This window comes from Cornus florida, unplaced genomic scaffold (assembly GCF_030987335.1).
Source record: "Cornus florida cultivar Cherokee Brave unplaced genomic scaffold, ASM3098733v1 CherokeeBrave_3.0.0_Hap2_Chr04, whole genome shotgun sequence".
Lineage (NCBI taxonomy): Eukaryota > Viridiplantae > Streptophyta > Magnoliopsida > Cornales > Cornaceae > Cornus > Cornus florida.
This window is the reverse complement of record NW_026775574.1, coordinates 91,176,383-91,196,911: the sequence shown is the minus strand read 5'-3', so window position 1 is coordinate 91,196,911 and position 20,529 is coordinate 91,176,383. Positions and strand designations below refer to the sequence as shown.

At 33.1% G+C, this 20,529-nt stretch overlaps 2 protein-coding genes across 2 annotated transcripts; both read left to right on the top strand.

Moving 5' to 3' along the window:
• Positions 1-6,245: 6,245 nt before the first annotated feature.
• Positions 6,246-9,802, top strand: LOC132303890 (uncharacterized). The gene is made up of 3 exons (XM_059801333.1): positions 6,246-6,542; positions 7,387-7,741; positions 7,828-9,802. Exons 2-3 carry the CDS (start codon positions 7,395-7,397, stop codon positions 9,674-9,676), a joined length of 2,196 nt encoding a protein of 731 aa, XP_059657316.1. The 5' UTR covers positions 6,246-6,542; positions 7,387-7,394; the 3' UTR covers positions 9,677-9,802.
• Positions 9,803-18,900: 9,098 nt separating this feature from the next.
• LOC132305350 (F-box/LRR-repeat protein At3g03360-like) lies at positions 18,901-20,179 on the top strand. Its single transcript, XM_059803006.1, has 2 exons — positions 18,901-19,704; positions 19,814-20,179. The coding sequence occupies exons 1-2, from the start codon at positions 18,901-18,903 to the stop codon at positions 20,018-20,020; spliced, it is 1,011 nt and encodes a 336-aa protein (XP_059658989.1). The 3' UTR covers positions 20,021-20,179.
• Positions 20,180-20,529: the final 350 nt, after the last annotated feature.

The following is a 20,529-nucleotide window of genomic DNA, read 5'->3' as shown; positions in this document are numbered from 1 at the left end:
GTAAAATAAGCAAATAAGAATTTCTGACACTAAAAAATAACATTTGCAGGTCATGTGACCAAAAAAATTTCTTTATTATCAACTTTAACCTTTTGTGATCCCGATCTACCCCTCCCTCATTTATTCCTCATTTCTGTATACAATATCCTTATTTCTACTTTTTACTTCTATAAAAGCTCCGTCTCTCTATTGACTCTTTAATTCTCTCTATATTATTTCTCTTTCTATATTTTTATTATATATATTTATTCTTTCTGTATAAGGAATCTTTCTCTCTCTCTCTATAATTTCAATTTCTATATTTTTTTTTATCTCATCACTACATATATTCTCTCTCTCTCTCTCTCTCTATATCTGTTAGAGATAAAAAATATATATATTTTTGTATCTCTTTAATTGGAATATGATGGCTCTTTCTATGGACCAATATATGGACTCCAAATAAGAAAACTGCGATGAAGGGGACGCCAAGGTCTGGGGCACTTTTGCCAGAGTTTTCGTCAAATTCAGTTGGTTTTGAATCAAAACGAATCATGGCTGGGGAACGAATCACTCCATACTTGCTGTGTGTTGTGTTTGTGAGACTGAGAGGACCGGAATTTTGCACGTGCGGCTTCCCACTAATACGGTGTAGTTTAATGAAGGGTCTTTTGAGTAATTTTACCTTTTACCTATTTTTTTATTATTATTATTATAAAAAGAATCTCGGGGTATTTTCGTATTTTTGCTTATCCAAATTTATTTACCTGACAAAAAGACTTTATTTGCGTTGAATTTGAACACGAATGGTATTATTTGCACACTTTTCAAACTTTCAGGTGTTTTTTTTGCACTTTCACCCATTAATTTACCGATAAGATATTGGAGATCTATTGGAAGTATTTGGAGACTATTCAACTACAAATAATCAAAATTTTGATTACTAGAAAATAATAGATTCGCAAAAAAGATATGGTCCGAATAAAAATGAATCTGATTGAAACGAAAATCAAGAGTAATTTCAAAATGGTTGACTCTTCCACCGCCCTCTTAATGAACGTCTTCTCCATTTCTGCATATCTTTGTTGTTTATTCTACGATTTCTTTCAAATCTTTCGTTCATTTATGTTGTCATTCGAAATAGAAATTCATCATTTGTTGGGGAGATGAATTCACACTATTAAGACGGCAAGGTTTGAGGAGTTTAGAGACCCCAAGAGGTCCTACTCCGGGAGGAGTTCTTGAACACTCGTGAAAATAAAGCAATCCAAGAAAGTGTAAAACTCTTAGACAGGGAACAACAGAATGATATATATTCATTTACAAAAGACTTGAACAATCAAGAGAATAAAGCAAGCTAGCTAAACACTATAAGAGCATTTTTCCAATTACTAGTAATATTTTAATCTTGTATAGTTGTATTTGCCAAAAAGAAGCAATTACTTGGGAAAATTGAAAGCTTTGACTCTGGCGTCCTAACGAACCAAAATTTGCATTTGAAAATTCAAATACGAAAGCAATAAACCTTACATTTTAGAAATGCAGGTTGTAAAGTAAGACTTGTTACCTCCAACACAAATTTATATAAGAAAGGACAAGCCTCTATCAGGGGAGCCAAAACAAGAAGGCTTTGTTTATCCCTTGCACTAACTTTCAACTTTAGTTGCTTGAGCTTATTAAATACAGGAAATTTAGCAAACTTAATATTATCCTGTATAAACCAAAGAAAAAGTAAATCAGCAAAGATTCCTAATTATGTTAAAAATATATATATAAGAATAAAATAAAAACAAGGAGAGGAGATAAAATGAATTGGTTAAAATTACTAACCACCACATTGGATATTATATGCAGCGTAAGGCTCTCTAGCTGAGAAAGATAACTTGAAATCTCCAAAAAGTTATATATTAGATAATCGCAACCCGATAAACAAATCAATAGGCGACTGATTCTTAAATGGAAAGCTTATTTTTGGTCCAAAGTACTTAAATGCCACAATATTTATTGGAGAGATAAAATGAATTGGTTAAAATTTCTAACCAGCACATTGGATATTATATGTAGCATAAGGCTCTCTAGCTAAGAAAGATAACTTGAAATCTCCAAAAAGTTATATATTAGATAATCGCAATACCAACCCCCAATAAAAAAATCAATAGGCAACTGATTCTTAAATGGAAAGCTTATTTTTGGTCCAAAGTACTTAAATGGCACAATATTTATTGGAGAAATCTCAATACTTTCCACATTTTTGCATTGATATACCTCCAATAGCTTCAAATGGAGTGATTGACCAGGAACTTTTAGGTTTACAAGACACTTGGATTTTTTCAGCGACAATTGTTCCAAAAATGGACAATTAGTTAAGAAGTACTCGAGAACTTGTCTAGTTACATTCACTTATGCCAGCTAAAGATTGGTTAGGGAGTTGAAGCAAGTAAACACAAGAGACAATGAATGCAGGTTATTTCTGATTTGATCCATGTCAAGAAAATCGTAACCATCGGACCTAAATACCAACAATATGACAAATCTAGCTCAAGCTTTTTCACATTCTTTTTGATTGCAAAATTAATCCAATTGTCAATATCAAATGCACAACTTTCGTCAAGATCAAATTGAACTCTGAATTCATCTAAACTTGGACCGTTGTACGATTTCAATACTTTATTTACCCAACTCAAATACAAAGGCCTTTCTACTTCATGTGTATTATATCCTAGTAGAATTCCATCTAATATATGTGAGGCATCAGAGTTCAAACCCGTAATGTAAGTCCACATATGCCTTCACCTCTTTGATAGCAGACTAGTTCTTGCGACTTCTTTCATCGTCAACAGTGACAAGATTGAAACAAGGAGAACATCAGGAAGTCCACTAATGTAATCCTCTAAACACAACGCTCCTTTATCAGCCTTCTTACTATTCCAATTAAAGAATAAATAAATAAAAATAATTAAGAAAGTGTGATAACAGAAACACCACAGTATTGCTGAATTTTTGTAACAAAATATCTTTATTTAAAAATAAAATAAATATAGAAAAATACATTAGTGAAAAGATGGTGTAAATTTTTTACCATATTGTTGTTTTCTTTATGGGAGTTGATTTCGCAGATAGCAGGAGAAGATGAACGCTTGCTTTGTCTATAAAAAAATAAAAAATAAAAAAGTCACTTGCTTGGAGAAAAGAGAGAAATTTGATTATACGATGTTAAAAGCGATGTGAAATTGGGTTTCTAGGAAATAGGTTTAGGTTTTCTATTTACTTTTTTATTTTTTTTCCATATCTTACTAGGATTAGTATTGGGAAATAAAATAAATTAAATAAGTTATTTCTCATGATAATTTCAGAAACTAATAGCTACTATTTTTTGCACAATAAACAATTGTAGTACTATTTTTGTATGTTTATTTCCAAAATAAGTGTCCCAAAATACCTGTGCCAAAAGAAGGTTTTTCTGATTTTTTATGAATGTCCTTAAAATTTGAAACTTAATTATATATATATATAGGTAACTTACTAATTTTAGGAGGGTTCATTGCAGCCTTTGCAGGTCCCAAATCGGGAAAGAATAATTGCTTAGACAGAGAATTCACTGGCCGGATTGAAAAGATCTAACTCAGGTTGTAAATTTGAAGAGGGGCAATGGTTTGGAGAATACTTTTTCAGAATTTCAAAAGTATTATGACATGTTTGGTTCAAATATATAAAAACGATTCTAAAAATTAAACCAAAAAAAAAAAAAAAAAAAAAACAATGCTAGAAAATGATGAGAGAAGGTTGGTTCACACACACACATATATATTCTGTTGTTCCTGTGTTGGTTTAATTTTTACTGCCTTAGAGTTATACATGGTCTTGTAATACGTTGCATGTTCTTAGATTGCTTTATTTTCATAATTGTTCAAGAACAACTCCCAGAGTAGGACCTCTTGAGATCTATATCCTTACTTGGTTAGATTCAGTCTTATTGCTCTTAAAAACATTGTAAATTTCTTTCTAATGTAATGTTTTCTTATGTCTAACGTGATCGGTTTCACCAATGGTGATTATTCCATTAAGTCTGGCAATGTTGTGATTCTAACTTGAACAGTTGTGATTTGATGCTTGGTAATTTGATTTTTTATGCTAATGGTCCCCAGTCATACGTATAACAGCCTTGGAGCTTGTGGTGGCTATTCCATTGATTATGTGTTTTTAACTTTAAGAATTATGATTTGATGTTTGGACCGTTTGGTAATTTGGTTTTGTATGCTAATAGTGTGACCACCATATGACTCCATTCCTCCTTGTTACCGCTGCAATCACCGGCGGAACCAGTGTATGCCAGGGGGCACGTGCTTCCTGACCTTGCCCCGCTTATTATAATACATATACATGTATATATGAAAAAAAATTATATAATGCCCCTATAAAATTTTTATTTTTTTAAAATTATCTCTTAAATTTTGTATTTCTCTTTTTATTTTTTTATCAAACTCCAATTTTTTTTCCTTTCAAAATTCTCTCATTTTTCTTTCCTTTTTAAATTTTTTGTTAATTATTTATCTCTCTTAAATTACTTATTGATTGACATATTATTTTGAGTAATTTTTCTTCTTTGTCTCTTAATTTATAGAATCTATATTTATTGTAGTGATTATTTGAATTTTTTTTATTTTTAATTTTTTTTACACTGTGCCCCTGAATTTAATTAAGAGTGCTCAATCTTGAGAAGATTACTTTTGATCGTTGTAACCCACTTCTTATAGGAATTTCATGAGAGTTTAGGGAGAACTACCTCACAGGTTGGGTTCATAATAGACAGAATATGACCAGCAATCAACAATGGGAAGCAAAAAAATCATAATAGACACAATATGATCAGCTTAGAAGTACTACCTTACAGGGTTGGGTTCTAGGCATAATGCATATGTGTATGTGCAAATTCACATGGTGATGACAATATTAATCATCCCAGACAAGTTGACAAACCTACCAATGAATTAATTTACTAATTTACTTATAAGGTATTTGAGGATGTATTGAAAGTATTTGGGGACAAATCAACTACAAATAATCAAAATTTCGATTACTAAGAAAAATAATAGATTCGCAAAGAAAATATGAAAATATGGTGAGAGAGTGATATTGAATAAAAATGAATCTGATTGAAACGAAAGTCAAGAGTAATTTTAAAATGGTTGACTTTCAACGTCTTCTCCATTTCTGCACATCTTTGTCGTTCGTTCTATGATTTCTTTCAAATGTTCTTCCATTCGTTTATGTTTTCATTCAAAATAGAAATTTATCATTTATTGTGGAGTGTGTTCAATAGTAATTGAAAGCATGTTTGCTAATGTAAAATTTGTTGTAAAATTTATGAAATAACATGAAAACATGTTTAGTAAAAAAATGTTATAAGATTGAAAGACAAAATTGTTTTATTTTTTTTTATTTTTTTTATTTTTTATGTCTATAAAACATACTTTAAATATAGGGTGTCCTGTGAGTGAATAATATGTTATAAAATATTATTAGACCACTTAATTCTAATAATGTTGTAATGACTAGATGTGTAAAAAATTTGAGATGACCTATTTATTATTTACCGGTTGATTGGTCAACAAATTTTTTTTGTTCTTTTATCATGTTAAAATTCAACACTCACAAATCAGAGGTAAAAAAGTTTCAATATCTCTAGGCATTTATTTATTTTTATATATATAGAAAAATTGAAAAATTAATTTACAAATTTATATTTATTTACTAACTTTATAATTATTTTGTTTTGCCTTTTAAACTCAGCAGCACATTCACGCCACCACTAGGCCGACAGAAGAAAAAGACAAGACGGTTAAGGCCCTGTTTGTAGGGACCAAACTCGTTAACTGAAAGGCCCATATAATTATAATTTTGGTCCAACTTACATAATTTCACTAACAAGGCCCAAAGGGATAATAAATCATAATTTGGCGGGACGTGTCAGCAACTAATTGGTTTCTGACTTTAATATATATATATATATTTATTTATGAGATTATTACATATAAATGTACTTATAGGCCTATATTTATAATATTGTGAGATCAAAGTCCTAAAGTTCCAAAAAAATGAAATGGACCAAATTAATGATGTGGACATGAACTTCTATTGTTCACCACAATTTGCTACCTAAACTAACATTTCATTTTTTGAACACAATTACTATTTTGTCCTTTGTTTATTTTCGGTCACAAAATACGCGTATTCCCTTTCATCCCCTTTCATCCGCAAAAGATCTACATCATCTCAAACAAACGCTCTCATCCCTTTCAGCCGCAAAAGATTTCCATCTCATATATGCTCCATCTCAAACGTATGCTACTTCATCTCTATCGTGGACTGTGAAGAACGGAATCCGTAATTGAATGTGTTAACCCTCTATATTCATGTGACTTGGAGCAACTTCTGGTGTGAAATCCTTAGTTCCACTATGAACTGAAACGGTGTAAAAACTAGCCATAAGGGTAGACCGAGCTTTGTTGGGTGTTCCTCTCTCTCTCCTTCACTCTTTCTCAAGTGAGAATCTAGGGTTTGAGGTAAGTTTTCATTGATTTCGTTATCTACAATATGTTCTGCTCTGATTTTTTTTTTTTTTTTTTTTTTTTTTACTTCTTTAATCTGTTTTTTATTTTATTTTTTTTGTCTGCTTTTTTATTTAATCTATTTTGATGTCCAAAAATGCTCTTGCAAAACAAAATTTTCAACAATTTTTAATATGTGAAAGGAAGAAAACTCGGGTTGGGGAAGTGGAATTTTCCTGAGTTGAATAACTCTCAACAATTGAAATTGGAATTATGTGAAGAGGCTTCTGTGTTTTCCTTATTTTTTGTTTTCCATATTGGCAGTGTTTGAACATGTTTTTTTTTTTTTTTGATGACAGACACACTAAAAATAGTGTCTTTGTCTATCTTTGTTTTTGCATTCCCTTTTTTTTGTCTGTGGTCAGTCACACTAAAAATGCATCAATTCTCTGCAAATGTTGAATTTATTAACTTTTACAATCTGAATTTGTTTGAGGTAAGTTTTCATTGATTTCGTTATCTACAATATGTTATGCTCTGATTTTTTTATTTAGTTCTTTAATCTGTTTTTTTTTTATTATTTTTTATTTAATCTATTTTGATGTCCAAAAATGCTCTTGCAAAACAAAATTTTCTAACAGTTTTTAATAGATGAAAGGAAGAAGACTTGGGTTGGGGAAGTAAAATTCTAACATCTTTTTTTTATTGACTTTGTGCATAAGAGGTATTTGATTAATTTTCTGTCATTAGAACACGAGCATCAGCCATATCTTTATGTAATACGTAGTCATTTTTACACTCCAGAACCTTTTTTTTTAACTTAATTTTTTTAAATACTAATGAGTTGATCCAAAAATAGTTGGAGAAATGGATGAGAGACAAGTTGCATGTTTTTGTCGATTCGATGGAAAAATTGAAAAAAATGGTAATGAGGAAATTATATACATCGGCGGTGTCATGGACCCTTTTATGATGACTACAACAACAACGTATGACTCGTTTATAAATGAGTTACGAGAATGTTCTTGTTCAAACATAAGTGGTAAAGTCATATATTATACCACAGAATATAACAAGAATGAACTTGTGAGGATGACAGGAAAATCTGGATTTAGAATGATGCTTCTAATGAGTGGTAGCATGTTAAACGTATATGTGGGAGATACAACTCCTGTAACGGCATCATGCACAATTCCAAGTGATCATAGTGAGAGGTAAGACAGATATATGTAAAAAAATACATTAATACTTGCATTGCATAGGTTATACGATTTTTAATATATTTTTTCATCTATTGTAGAGAATTTGTTGAAGCCACTGACTGCAATCTATCAACAAGTTGTCTTGCCTCAACGTCTTCACTTCCTCCAACAAATGCACATCAGGATTCTTTTCGACACATTGATGGAATTAATTCTGAGGGTCAGCTTTTTAAAAGCCCAAATGATTTCAAAGATGCACTCGTTTTGTTTGGTCTTCGTAACCATTTTTGGTTCAAATATTTGGACAATAGCAGAAGATATTATAGAGTTGTGTGCGATGTTAAGAGTTGTCCATGGAAATTGTCAGCTGGTTGTAAAGGCAGTAGTGATCTAGTGAGAATTATGCGGTTTAATAATGTTCACATTCATACTGCTCAAGACATTTCAGATTATAAAGCTGTTTTTCGATCAAATGAAATGGGTCGAGCTATTGTTAACAAGGTCAGGGACAATTCTAAATATACTCCTAAAGCTATTTCCACAAATATTGAGAGTGAATTTTCAGTTAACATGACTTACATGCAATCGTGGAGAGCTAAGGAGTGTGCACGTCATATCATTGAGGGTAATCCTGAGGATAGTTACATTTTAGTCTTGTGGTTGTGCGAACGGATAAAAAATTCAATTCCCGACACAATTACATCTTGGGAGTGCACAGAGGATAAGAGATTCAAGCGAGTGTTTGTAGCTTATGGATGCTCCATACAAGGCTTCATCAACTATTGCAGGCCCATATTAGCAATCGATGCTTGCCACTTGAGTGGCAATTATCAAGGCACAATGCTTGGTGCAACGGGTTATGATGCGAATGAAGGGTTGTGGCCTTTGGCGTATGCTATCGTTTCTACTGAGAATGATGATGATTGGCATTGGTTTTTAAACAAGGTGAAAGAAATTCTAAATGGTCGCATTGTCACGATCTTAACCGATAGGCATCCAAGCTTAATAAGTTGTATTAGAGATATTTTTGGCTCTCAATACCACTCATGGTGTCTTCGTCATTTAATGGCGAATTTTTCTACGTCCATTCTTGGAAATCGAATATTAGGATTGAGGAGTAAGGGTAAAGAGAGTGCAAAAAAATTGCTTGATCAAATTGCATATGCTCGAACTCTCGACGAGTATGAGCATGCACTAGCTGCCATGCGATTATTTCGGGAGTTGTGTGATTGGGTTTTGGAGCAATCACCAGAACATTGGTCAAATGCTAAGTTTACTTCCAAGCAATGGGATAAATTGTACACCAACCAAGTAGAGTCATTCAATGCATGGGTGAAAGAAGAGAGGGTTTTTTCAATCACAAGGCTCATGGATGCACACGTGCAAAGACTCAGCACATTTTTATATCAAAAGAGTTTGGATGTTCAGAAGTGGACTATCCCGGTTGGGAAGCGTATTGAGAAGAAAATCCGAGAAGAGCAAAAGGCAGCACTTGGTTTTAGTCTGATACGTCTTTCGAATACTGAGTGTACAGCATATGACCGACTCAGAAGGCCATTCAAGGTGATTTTTGGCACTGAACAGTTTTGTAGTTGTTTGAAGTGGACAATGACAGGGATTCCTTGTTCACATGCATGTTATGCCATCCATAATTTTTCTTTAAATATTTATGATATGGTTGAACCATGGTTTAAGGTCGAAACGCAACAAAAGCTATGCAAACATCTCATGTCTTCAATTCCCATGCATGATATGCCGATTCCAACTGCTGTTGCTGATGATGAAAGTGCTTCCCATCTTAGGCCTCCTGCAGTAAAACGTCCCCCTGGACGACCTCGTATTAAAAGGATTGAATCACAATTTCAAGATGTAAGGCCGTTGCACTGTTCGCGATGCGGCGAGACAGGTCATAATCGCCGAAACTGCAAGGCTCCTATTCCTGGATAGAATATTTTGTAATCATTGTTAATTTTTTGCTACTGCAGTAGTACTCTTCTTTCTAAGTTATTTGGAAACCATTTATTATAATTATGTTGTAACTTATTATAAATGGTATTCAAGTCACTGGTTGATTTTGGTATTAAAATTATCTTCTAGTTTAGAAGATAAATTTTTGTTCCTATTACATTTAAAAATTTTATAGGTTGCTTAATGATTTTTATTACTTCAGAAATTTTTTGAACAATGGTTTCTTTTGTCATACTACCTTACAGGTGATTTCATGAATATTGGCAATATTATTGCATGTAAAACTGGTTCCTTCCTCTACATGAATATTGGCAATATTATTGCATGTAAAACTGGTTCCTTCCTCTACGCCATATTGGCTCCCGTAGGATAGAGTTGTTTTGCTCTTTAGAGTACTGGATATAGAGAAATAAAAATAGTTGAGCTTTGGGACAGAGATCCACACGTTTTTAGTTTCGAATTTGTAAGTCATGATTACCGAGACAGGGATCCTTTGCGAGGTGACTGTGACTAAAAAACTCTGCCGATCACCACTAACTAGATTTTTCTTCTACCCTTCCATCTGCTTCTTAGGATTGTTATTCAAAGAAAGCCCCATAAAAACCATACCTGACTGCGGTCCCAGAGACTGTCCAAAGTCTTAACGGAAAGGCGTGGGGAGAGAAATCAAAGTGGGTTCATTATTGTGATGTTTTTTATACGGATGGGCTTTCTTTTGGGTATATTAATGAATGAGGACAGTATAGTAATTGAGTTTAAAAAGTGAAAGGTTAGTTTAGGTAACAAATTGTGGTGAGCAGTAAAAGTTTATGTCCACATCATTAATTTGGTCCACTTCATTTTTTTGAAACTTTAGGACTTTGACTTCACAATACTGTAAATATGGGCCCATAAGTACATTTATATGTAATAATCCCTTTATTTATTTTCGAGGCTGCCTTTACTCCTCTCTCACTCTCAAACCTAATTGAGCTCGAATACAAGTAAGACGCAGGAAACAAAAAATTGAAGTTGGTACCACCACATGAAGAGCCCTCCGCATACGAGATACAACTCCCTGTCTCTCTCAAACACGATTTTTAAGGTGCGAGTGCGAGGAATCTGCAGTGCGAATCTACTATAAGATCTTGTAAGTTGTGCTTTCATCATGAAATTTGTTATGTATTTGCTCTACTTAAAACTGTCTTATAGTTTTCTTAACGGATTTTATTTTTTATTTTTTTCTCTTTTTTTAGAACAAGTTATCTTTTATAATTTTCTAAAAAAGAGTGTTTTTTTTATAAAAAAAAAAAAAAAATTTCTCGGGAGATGCTTTTAAAAAATTCAACCAAATATGTCATCATAATAATACTTTTGAAACTCTGTCAAGTTTGAGTCTTTGTACTTCCCAACTTAACATTACTTTCCAAGTTGGTGAAAACCCAATTTAACATTACTTTTCAAGTTGGTGCAGACCCAATTCTTTTTCTCTCTTGTTTGGGTTTTATATCTCTAATCAGTTCATCTTCTCCTCCTGCTACTATTCTGCAGATTTTATTTGTTAAATTAAGCAGAAAACTGTAAGTTAAAATCATATGGAGAAAACCACCTCAATATGTTGTGCTCAAAACGCAAGATACCATCTCTTTTATATTTTTTTATTCTTAAATAAATGAAGAAATTTTGTTACAAAAATTCAGCACTACTATGGTGTTTCTGTTATCTCACAGTTTTTTTAAATTATTATTATTAGTAATAAATTTTAATCTTTAATTGGAATAGTTTGAAGGATGATAAAGGAGGGTTGTGTTTGGAGGATCACATTAGTGGACTTCCTGATGTTATTCTCGTTTCAATCTTGTCACTATTGACAATGAAAGAAGTTGGAAGAACAAGTCTGCTATCAAAGAGATGGAGATACACGTGGACTTACATTGCTGGTTTGAACTTTGATTCCTTACCTATAAGATATGGAATTAAACTCAAAGAAATAAAGTTGAAGTAGAAAGGCCATTGTATTTGAGTTGGGTTAATCAAGTCTTGAAATCATATAACGAGTCAACCATAGATGAATTCAGAGTTCAATTTGATCTTAATGAAACTTGTAGACTTGATATTGACAATTGGGTTAACTTTGCAATGGAAAAGAGAGTTAAAAGGCTTGAGTTAGACTTTAAAGAAACTTTGTTGTATAGAAGAGAGGAAGAGGATTACAATTTTCCTATTCCAGATGTTATTACAAATCACCTACATTGGTTTGCTAGCTGCAACTCCTTGACCAATCTCCTGCTGACAAGAATCAATGTAACTGGACAAGTTCTCGAGTTCTTCCTAATGAACTGTCCATTTTTGGAACAATTGTCTGTGAAAGAATCTAATGGTCTCGTAAATCTGAAAATTCCTGATTTATCACTCAATTTGATGCGTTTGGAGATATCTCACTGCTTCAATGTAGAAAATATTGAGATTTCTGCAATGAATCTCATGTCGTTTAAGTACTTTGGACCAAAAATAAGCCTGCCATTTAAGAATGTCCAGCCACCTATTGATTTGTTTATCGGGGGGTGAGTATTGCGATTATCTAATTTATAAGTTTTTGGAGATTTCAAGCTATCTTTCTCAGGTAGAAAGCCTTAAGCTGCAGATAACAAGCATGATAGAGGTTAGGAAGTTTAACTAATTCATTTGATCTCTTCCTCTTCATTTTTATTTTATTCTTTTTACTTTTTAGCCTAGTTGTGCTGATTTACTTTTTCTTTGGTTTATGTCGAATAGTCTTGAAGATGCTAAATTTCCTGTATTAAATAAACTCAAGCGACTGGAGTTGATAACTAGTGCAGCTGATGATGAAGACCTTATTGTTTTTGCTCCTCTGATAGAGGCATATCCTTTCTTGTCTAAATTTGTGGTTGAGGTAATAAATTTTACTTGACAACCTCATTTCTAAGTAGTTAGGTTTATTGCGATTGAATTTTCAAATGGAAAATTTGATTATGTTGGACTTCAGCTTAAAGCTTTCAATTTTCCCATCAATTGCTCTTTATTGCTATTACAAAATTACAATGTTACCAAATAGGAAAAAGTTTAGCTTAGCTTGCTCTATTTTCGTGATTGTTCAAGTTTTTTTTTTAACTGAATGTTTATCATTATATTGTTTCCTGTGTTGGTTTAATTTTTACTACCTTCGTCTTTTAATATGTTACATGTTCTTAGATTGTTTTATTTTCATGATTGTTTAAGAACTCCACCTGAAGTAGGACCTCTTGAGGTCTCTAACCTTATCCGGTTAGATTTAGTCTTATTACTTTTAAGAACAGTGTGAATTCCTTTCTAACACAGTCTTTTCTTGTGCCTAACACTATTGATTTCACTGTGTTGATGCGTAAATCCTCACGACTCGGAACGACAACATTTACCTGCAAAACAAAGAGACATCACCTCAAATGGCATTGGTGGGGTGCTAGCCAAGGACCCTCCGACGATCAAGTTAGTAGTTGTAATCGTATCACATAATAATTATGTATATCATGTTTAGGGGTTTTTTTCACGTACCTTCTTTAATGGCTTGGTGCCCTATTTATGGCTGTCGATTAGAATCAAATTGGTTCCGCGGGAGATCTGCTTGTGCGAGATCAGAGGAGATCGTCTGTTACCAGATTTGTCGGGGATATGATTTGCTCATTTGACTTTCTCAAATTATGCCAAGGTTATCCTCACCCTGTTGAACCACGTCGTCATTCATTATCTTAGATAAGAAATGTCATTATTCTTATCCGATGGAAATCTTTATCTCTGATAACGAAATATGTCGAAGATGATTTTGCCAGTGGTGGTTATTCTATTAAGTTTGGCAATGTTGTGATTCTAACTTGAACAGTTGTGATTTGATATTTGGTAATTTGGTTTTTTATGTTAATGATCTTGACTCATATGTATAACAGCCTTGAAGCTTATGGTGGCTATTCCATTGATTCTAGCAATGTCGTGGTTTTAACTTGAACAATTATGATTTTATGCTTGGTAATTGGTTTTGTATGCTAATAGTCTGCAAACCATATGACTTCATTCCTCCTTGTTACAGCTGTGATGGTGTGAGCCCCTTGGAAAAAGAACACATTTTGAGTTTATTGGTTTTGTTGGACGTACAAATGATGTTGAGCTTGCAATGTATTTAATTAAAAGTGTTGTCAATCTTGAGAAGATTACTTTTGATCCTCATCACCCACTTCTTATAAGAACTCCATGGGAGTTCATGGAGACCAAGAGGAAAAAAGCAGCAAGAAAGCGCGCTAAGAAGCTTGGAATCAAACTACCTGTTGGAGCAGCTTTGGTAATTCTTTAACTATTTGTATAAGCTATTTCTCCTACATCCTTCCCTTTGTAAGCTTATTTGGTATTATATATTGGATAGTTGAACTTGGGGAAGAGGCATAAGTAGAGAGTTTTTTCATTAATTTTATTTTTACTATAATATCATAATTTTATTTAATTTTCTTTTTCATTTAGTGGCTTCTTTGTTAATCGTTTATATTTCCTTTTCCTTTAGCTGAATCTAAAAGACATTTTGAATTTTTTTTATCTATTAGAAAAACAGAGAATTTCCTAGTTTTTCCTTAAATTCAATAGTCAATACAATATCCAATAACATAAATAAGAGAAAGGAAATTAAAGTCTCTTTCTCAAATCAATTCTCCATTACATTGTAGGAACAAAACTATTGAATGGATCCATTTGTAAATATTTGGAACACACTAATATCAATTCTCCATTTACATGTATATGTGTATAATTATATCGGGCAAATTACACAAAGAACCCCTCAAGTTTTCATCTTGTACATGTAGATAGAAGATGCCACAATATAACAGAAAGATCCCTAAATTAACTGTTTGTGGTTAGTGAATTGATATGAATTTACATTTTTATCCTTAGAGTGAAACTATTTGCTTAAAGAAAAAATCTAATTTTTTTTTTTTTTTTATGTATTGTTAATGTTACGGTTTTGCCCCTTTGAGAGAAGGGGATCGGTAGAGGAAGAGGGTTTTGACGGTGGAGGAATCGGTGGTGGTGGTGGCGGCGCCGGCGCCGGCGCCTCCATTTTCTCTCTCCATTTTCTTTTTTAATAATAGTTTCAAATACCAAAAGATTTGATAGAGACTTCCAGGAAATTACTGTATATTATGCTTTGATATCAAGCATCGAGCTTATTGTATATTTGGCTTTGATTGATATAATAGAGACTTCCTGGAACTTACAGTGTATTCTGCTTTGATATCAAGAATGGAGCTTCCTGGAAATATAACGTTGGAGTCTGGAGACAATGCTTAGTATAAAAGGTAAGGTTAAGGCTCATTCTCACACACACACGAGGAAACTTCCCACACTCGGAATGAAAGAAGTTGGGTATTATTAATTGGGATCATCCCAGTAGTGAATCTTGTGTCGAAAATGAATAAAAAATCATTAGAGGAAGTGATTTTTGGAGCCGCCTTCCACTAATACCATATCAGAAAATATAGGTGGCAACCCAGTGCCAACCATCATCTTCAACGGTCGAATGCAGTGATTCGTTATAATTTTTTCATTAATCAAATAGTTTAATTCTAAGGACAAAAATATAAATTCATATCAATTCATTAAGCACGAACAGTTAATTTAGGGTCTTTCTGTTATATTGTGATATCTTCTATCTACATGTACAAAATGAAAACCTGAGGGGTCCTTTGTGTAATTTGTCCAATTATATTTGTCTGAAAAAATGGGGCATTGTTAACTCAAGAAATGGTCCATAATTAACTCGAAGAAACCCACTGTTATTTGAGGGTGGGTGTGTCGAAGAAAAAGGAAGATTTACAGTGACAAATGAATGTTTTTTATTTTTTATTTTTTATTTTGGGTAAAGTGCATTAAACCCCCTTGTACTATTGGTCATTTGCAAGAAACCCCCCTAAACTACAAAAAATCCCCCCTGAACTATGATTTTGTTGCAATTTACCCCCTTGAACTATTGGTCATTTGCAAGAAACCTCCCTAAACTACAAAAAACCCCCCCTGAACTATGACTATGTTGCAATTTACCACCCTGAACTATGATTTTGTTGCAATTTACCCCCATGACATCAGCTTCTGGCACCAAAAATTTTGAAAGACTAGTTTACCCTTATAACACACTGCATCGTTTTAACTTATACACTTCTTACATTTTTTTTCTGCCAAAAGATATTTTTCACCCAACACAACCCAAAATAGAAAGCTAGAGAGAGAGAGAGAAAAGACCAAAGAAATCCGAGGTCGGCGGAATGGCTCGGTCTCGGATGATGGTGGCTTATGCACGGAGGACTCGGCTGTGATGAGAGCTCGGTTGACTCGGCCGTGAACTGTGGAGGCGGCGGCGAGCTCAAGGGGGCTCGGCGGTGAACTATGGACAGCTGTGTGGTCGAAACACGAACGGCGGTGTGCTCGATTATGGAGATGACGGAATGGGCCAGCGAGCTTGGAATGGACGATGGAATGGACCGGCGAGCAAGGTGAGCTGAACGGCGGGCAAGGCGGTGACGGCGATGGGCTGACGCAACGGTGCAGAGAAGTGCGTTATATATGGCCAACGGATCTAGCAGGTGGTGCAACGGCTATGATGGAGCTATAATAGGAGACCCATCGATCCCAACAACAAATTCCTCCGCTTCATCGTCCCTTTCAGTCAATCAATTCGCGCGGATGGGATAAACTGCAAAAAAATATATAGTTCAGGGGGGTTTAATGCACTTTACCCTTTTTTTTTTCAAAGTCATGTTCTATACCCCGATGTATTTTCTATAAAAAATTGTTCATCTAAAAAAATTAAACTTTACTTTATGTTATTATAATAAGAAAAATGCAACATTTTTCTTCTTATCATCCTCGCGTCAATCGTTCTTTTGCAGATGAAATTTCGCTCGCAGTTGATTTTTGAAAATCTCTCTTAGCTACGTTTATTTGAATGTTGGTTCTCTAATTATCATTAGTGGAAAAAATATATTTTTTAAAAAAATCTCTACATTTTTCAAATTCAAACAAGGACAATTCTTCGATTGAAGACTAAAATACCTAAAATGCCCTAAGACAAATAATAAATAATAAAACGGGTATTTTTAAAAAAAAATTATTAAAAAAACCCATATTTTTTATATAGCAGATTTTTTTTTTTTTAATGATACTTTTTAAAGGAGAAGAACATACTTACACTTCGTAGTTTCTCTAAAGCAAAGCTTTAATGCAATGGCACCGATGAATATGTGCCGCTCAAACCATTGACTTATTTGTTGTATTAAATCCCTGTTGGCCTATTGACTGATAGTTCCTCCACAGCTCAAGACTTACCATAGCAGAACAGTAAAACTTTATAGGATGGTTGATTGGTCGTTACTGTTAGGGAGCAAAGTGTCTACTCAGTTTAGTTCTCCAAAAACAATTTTTGAATAACATGAAAACATGTTTAATAAAAAAACGTTATAAGATTGAGTGACAAAATTGTTGAATAAAATGTCTTAAAATATTATTAGGCCATTGACTTCAAATAATGTTGTAAAGACTAGGGCTCCGTTTATTTGCCCATAAATTTTTTTTCAAAAAGTATTTTTTTTTTATTTTTTAGTGTTTTGTTGTTGTAAAATATTTACGAAAAAAAAAATATTAAAATTAAATAAAAATAATTTATCCATTAATTTTCGACAAGTTTTTTTACATATTCCGTGCGATGGACTCGACCTCGAGCTCGACCTCAATCTCAATCTCGAGCTCGACCTCAATCTCAACCTCGTAGACTTTTCCCAAACACCGACAAAATAAAAAATATATATATATATTTTGCTTGCAAAAGAAAAATATTTTTCAAGAAGAATATTTTACCTTGAAACAAACGATGTCAAAAAAATTTAAAATGACCTATTTATTATTTAGAATTTTGTTCTTTTATCTAGTTAAAATTCATCGACATTCACAAATCGGGTGAAATGGTTTCAATATCTCAGTATCCATAGACAAACACTTTTTTTTTTAATAGAAAATATGACAATTTAATTTACAAATTAATTTTTATTTATCAACATTGAGTAGGTACCCTTCATAATTGGGAAAGTATTTTGTTTTGCCTTCTAAACTAAGCATCACGCCATCTCAAGGCCGACAGAAGAAAAGACAAGACATTAAGGCCCAATTTCAAAAGAAAAAAAGCCCATAGAATTATAAGTTGCCTTAATCCTAGTAGGACACAGAGAAGATTACTTTTGATACTCACAAACCACTTCGAATAAAGCTTGGCATGCCTCTTTTGTTCATCGTTGGGAAGATTACTTTTGTTCATCTTTTTACTTATGTACGGATTTGCATGCCTCTTTTATATATATTATTTTTAAATCAAGAAATTTTGTTACAAAAATTGAGCAATACTATGGTGTTTCTATTTTCTCACAGTTTTTTTTTTAATTATTATTATTATTATTATTATTATTATTATGATCCAATTGTCAATGTGAAACAATGATGACTGTTTACAAATTAGTAAATATTATATTTTATTTTTTTCTACTCATATTAATTTTTTTTTTTTCAAATATGCCCTGCAGCAAAACCGGTGAGTATTCTATTTTTACGGCCAGGACCGTGCCAAATATCGAGTTGCCTTAAAGGTGTATCAATTTTTATTTTTAATGGGTATCAAGTTGCCTTAATCCTAGTAAGACACAGGAAACGCGCGTATTACTGTATTATTACTTTCCAAGTTGGTACAATGTACATAAAACGGGTCTCTTTTTCTCGTCGAATAAAGCAAGCAAAAATTGGTCTTGTTTGTTTATGCACAACAAAAAAATTGCTCTCTTTTTCTCTCTTGTTTGGGTTTTATATCTCTAATCAGTTCATCTTCTCCTCCTGCTGCTATTCTGCAGATTTTATTTGTTAAATTATGCAGAAAACTGTAAGTTCAAATCCCATAGAAAAAACCACCTCAATATGTTGTGCTCAAAACGCAAGTGACCATCTCTTTTATATTTTTTATTCTTAAATAAATGAAGAAATTTTGTTACTATGGTGTTTCTCACAGTTTTTATTATTATTTTTATTAATAATAATAAATTTTAATTTTTAATTGGAATAGTGAGAAGGATGACGAAGGAGGGTTGTGTTTGGAGGATCACATTAGTGGGTTTCCTGATGTTATACTCGATTCAATCTTGTCACTATTGACAATGAAAGAAGCTGGAAGAACAAGTCTGCTATCAAAGAGATGGAGATACACATGGACTTACATTGCTGGTTTGAACTTTGATTCCTTACATATAATGTTTGGAATTGAACTTAGAGAAAAGAAAATTGAAGTAGAAAGGCCATTGTATTTGAGTTGGGTTAATCAAGTCTTGAAATCACACAACGCGCCAACTATAGATGAATTCAGAGTTCAATTTGATCTTGATGAAACTTGTAGATTTGATATTGACAATTGGGTTAACTTTGCAATGGAAAAGAGAGTTAGAAGGCTTGAGTTAGACTTGTCCGAAGGTGTCGCAGGGAGTAGAGAGGAAGAGGATAATTACAATTTTCCTAACCCATATGGTATTACAAATTACCTACATTCGTTGTCTCTTGGGTTTACTAGCTGCAACTTCTTGACCAATCTCCTGCTGACAGACGTCAATGTAAATGGACAAGTTCTCGAGTACTTCTTAACTAACTGTCCATTATTGGAACAATTGTTTGTGAAAAGTTCCTATAGTCTTGTAAATCTGAAAGTTCCTGATCTATCACTCAAATTGAAGCATTTGGAGATAATTAACTGCTTCAATGTGGAAAGTATTGAGATTTTTGCTATAAATCTCATGTCATTTAGGTACTACGGGCCAAAAATAAGCTTGCCATTTAAGAATGTCCAGCAACCTATTGATTTGTTTATTGGGGGTCAATATTGTGATTATCTAATATACAAGTTTTTGGAGATTTCAACCTATCTTTCTCAGCTAGAAAGCCTTACATTGCAGATGCCAAGCTTTATGGAGGTTAGGAAGTTTTAACTGATTCATTTATTCTCTTCCCCTTCGTTTTTATTTTATTCTTTTTACTTTTTAGCTTAGCTGTGCTGATTTACTTTTTCTTTGGTTTATGTAGCTTGGTCTTGAAGATGCTAAATTTCCTGTATTAAATAAACTCAAGCGATTGGAGTTGAAAATTCGCTCAATTGATGGTATACGCCTTCTTGCTTTTGCTCCCCTGATAGAGGCATGTCCTTTCTTGTCTATATTTGTGTTCCAGGTAATTACTTCTACTTCACAACCTGCATTTCTAATCTATGAGGTTTATTGCTTTCGTGATTGAATTTTCAAATGGAAATTTTGATTCATTTGGACTTCAACTTAAAAGCTTTCAATTTCTCAATTAATTGCTTCTTTATAGCTATTACAAAATTAAAACCAGTAATAGGAAAAATGCTCTTACAAGTGTTTAGCTTAGCTTGCTCTATTCTCTTGTTCAAGTATTTTATAACTGAATGTTTTTCATTCTGTTGTTCTCGTGTTGGTTTAATTTTTACCGCCTTGGAGTTGTACGTGGTCTTTTAATATGTTGCATGTTCTTAGATTGCTTTATTTTCAATGATGGTTCAAGAACTCCTCCCAGAGTAGGACCTCTTGAGGTCTATAACCATATTCGGTTAGATTCAGTCTTATTGCACTTAAGAACAGTGTGAATTCCTTTCTAACGTAGTGTTTTCTTATATCTAACGCGATCGATTTCCGCCAGTGGTGGTTATTCCATTAAGTCTGGCAATGTTGTGATTCTAATTTACTGTTAAGATTTGATGCTTGGTAATTTAGTTTTTTATCAGT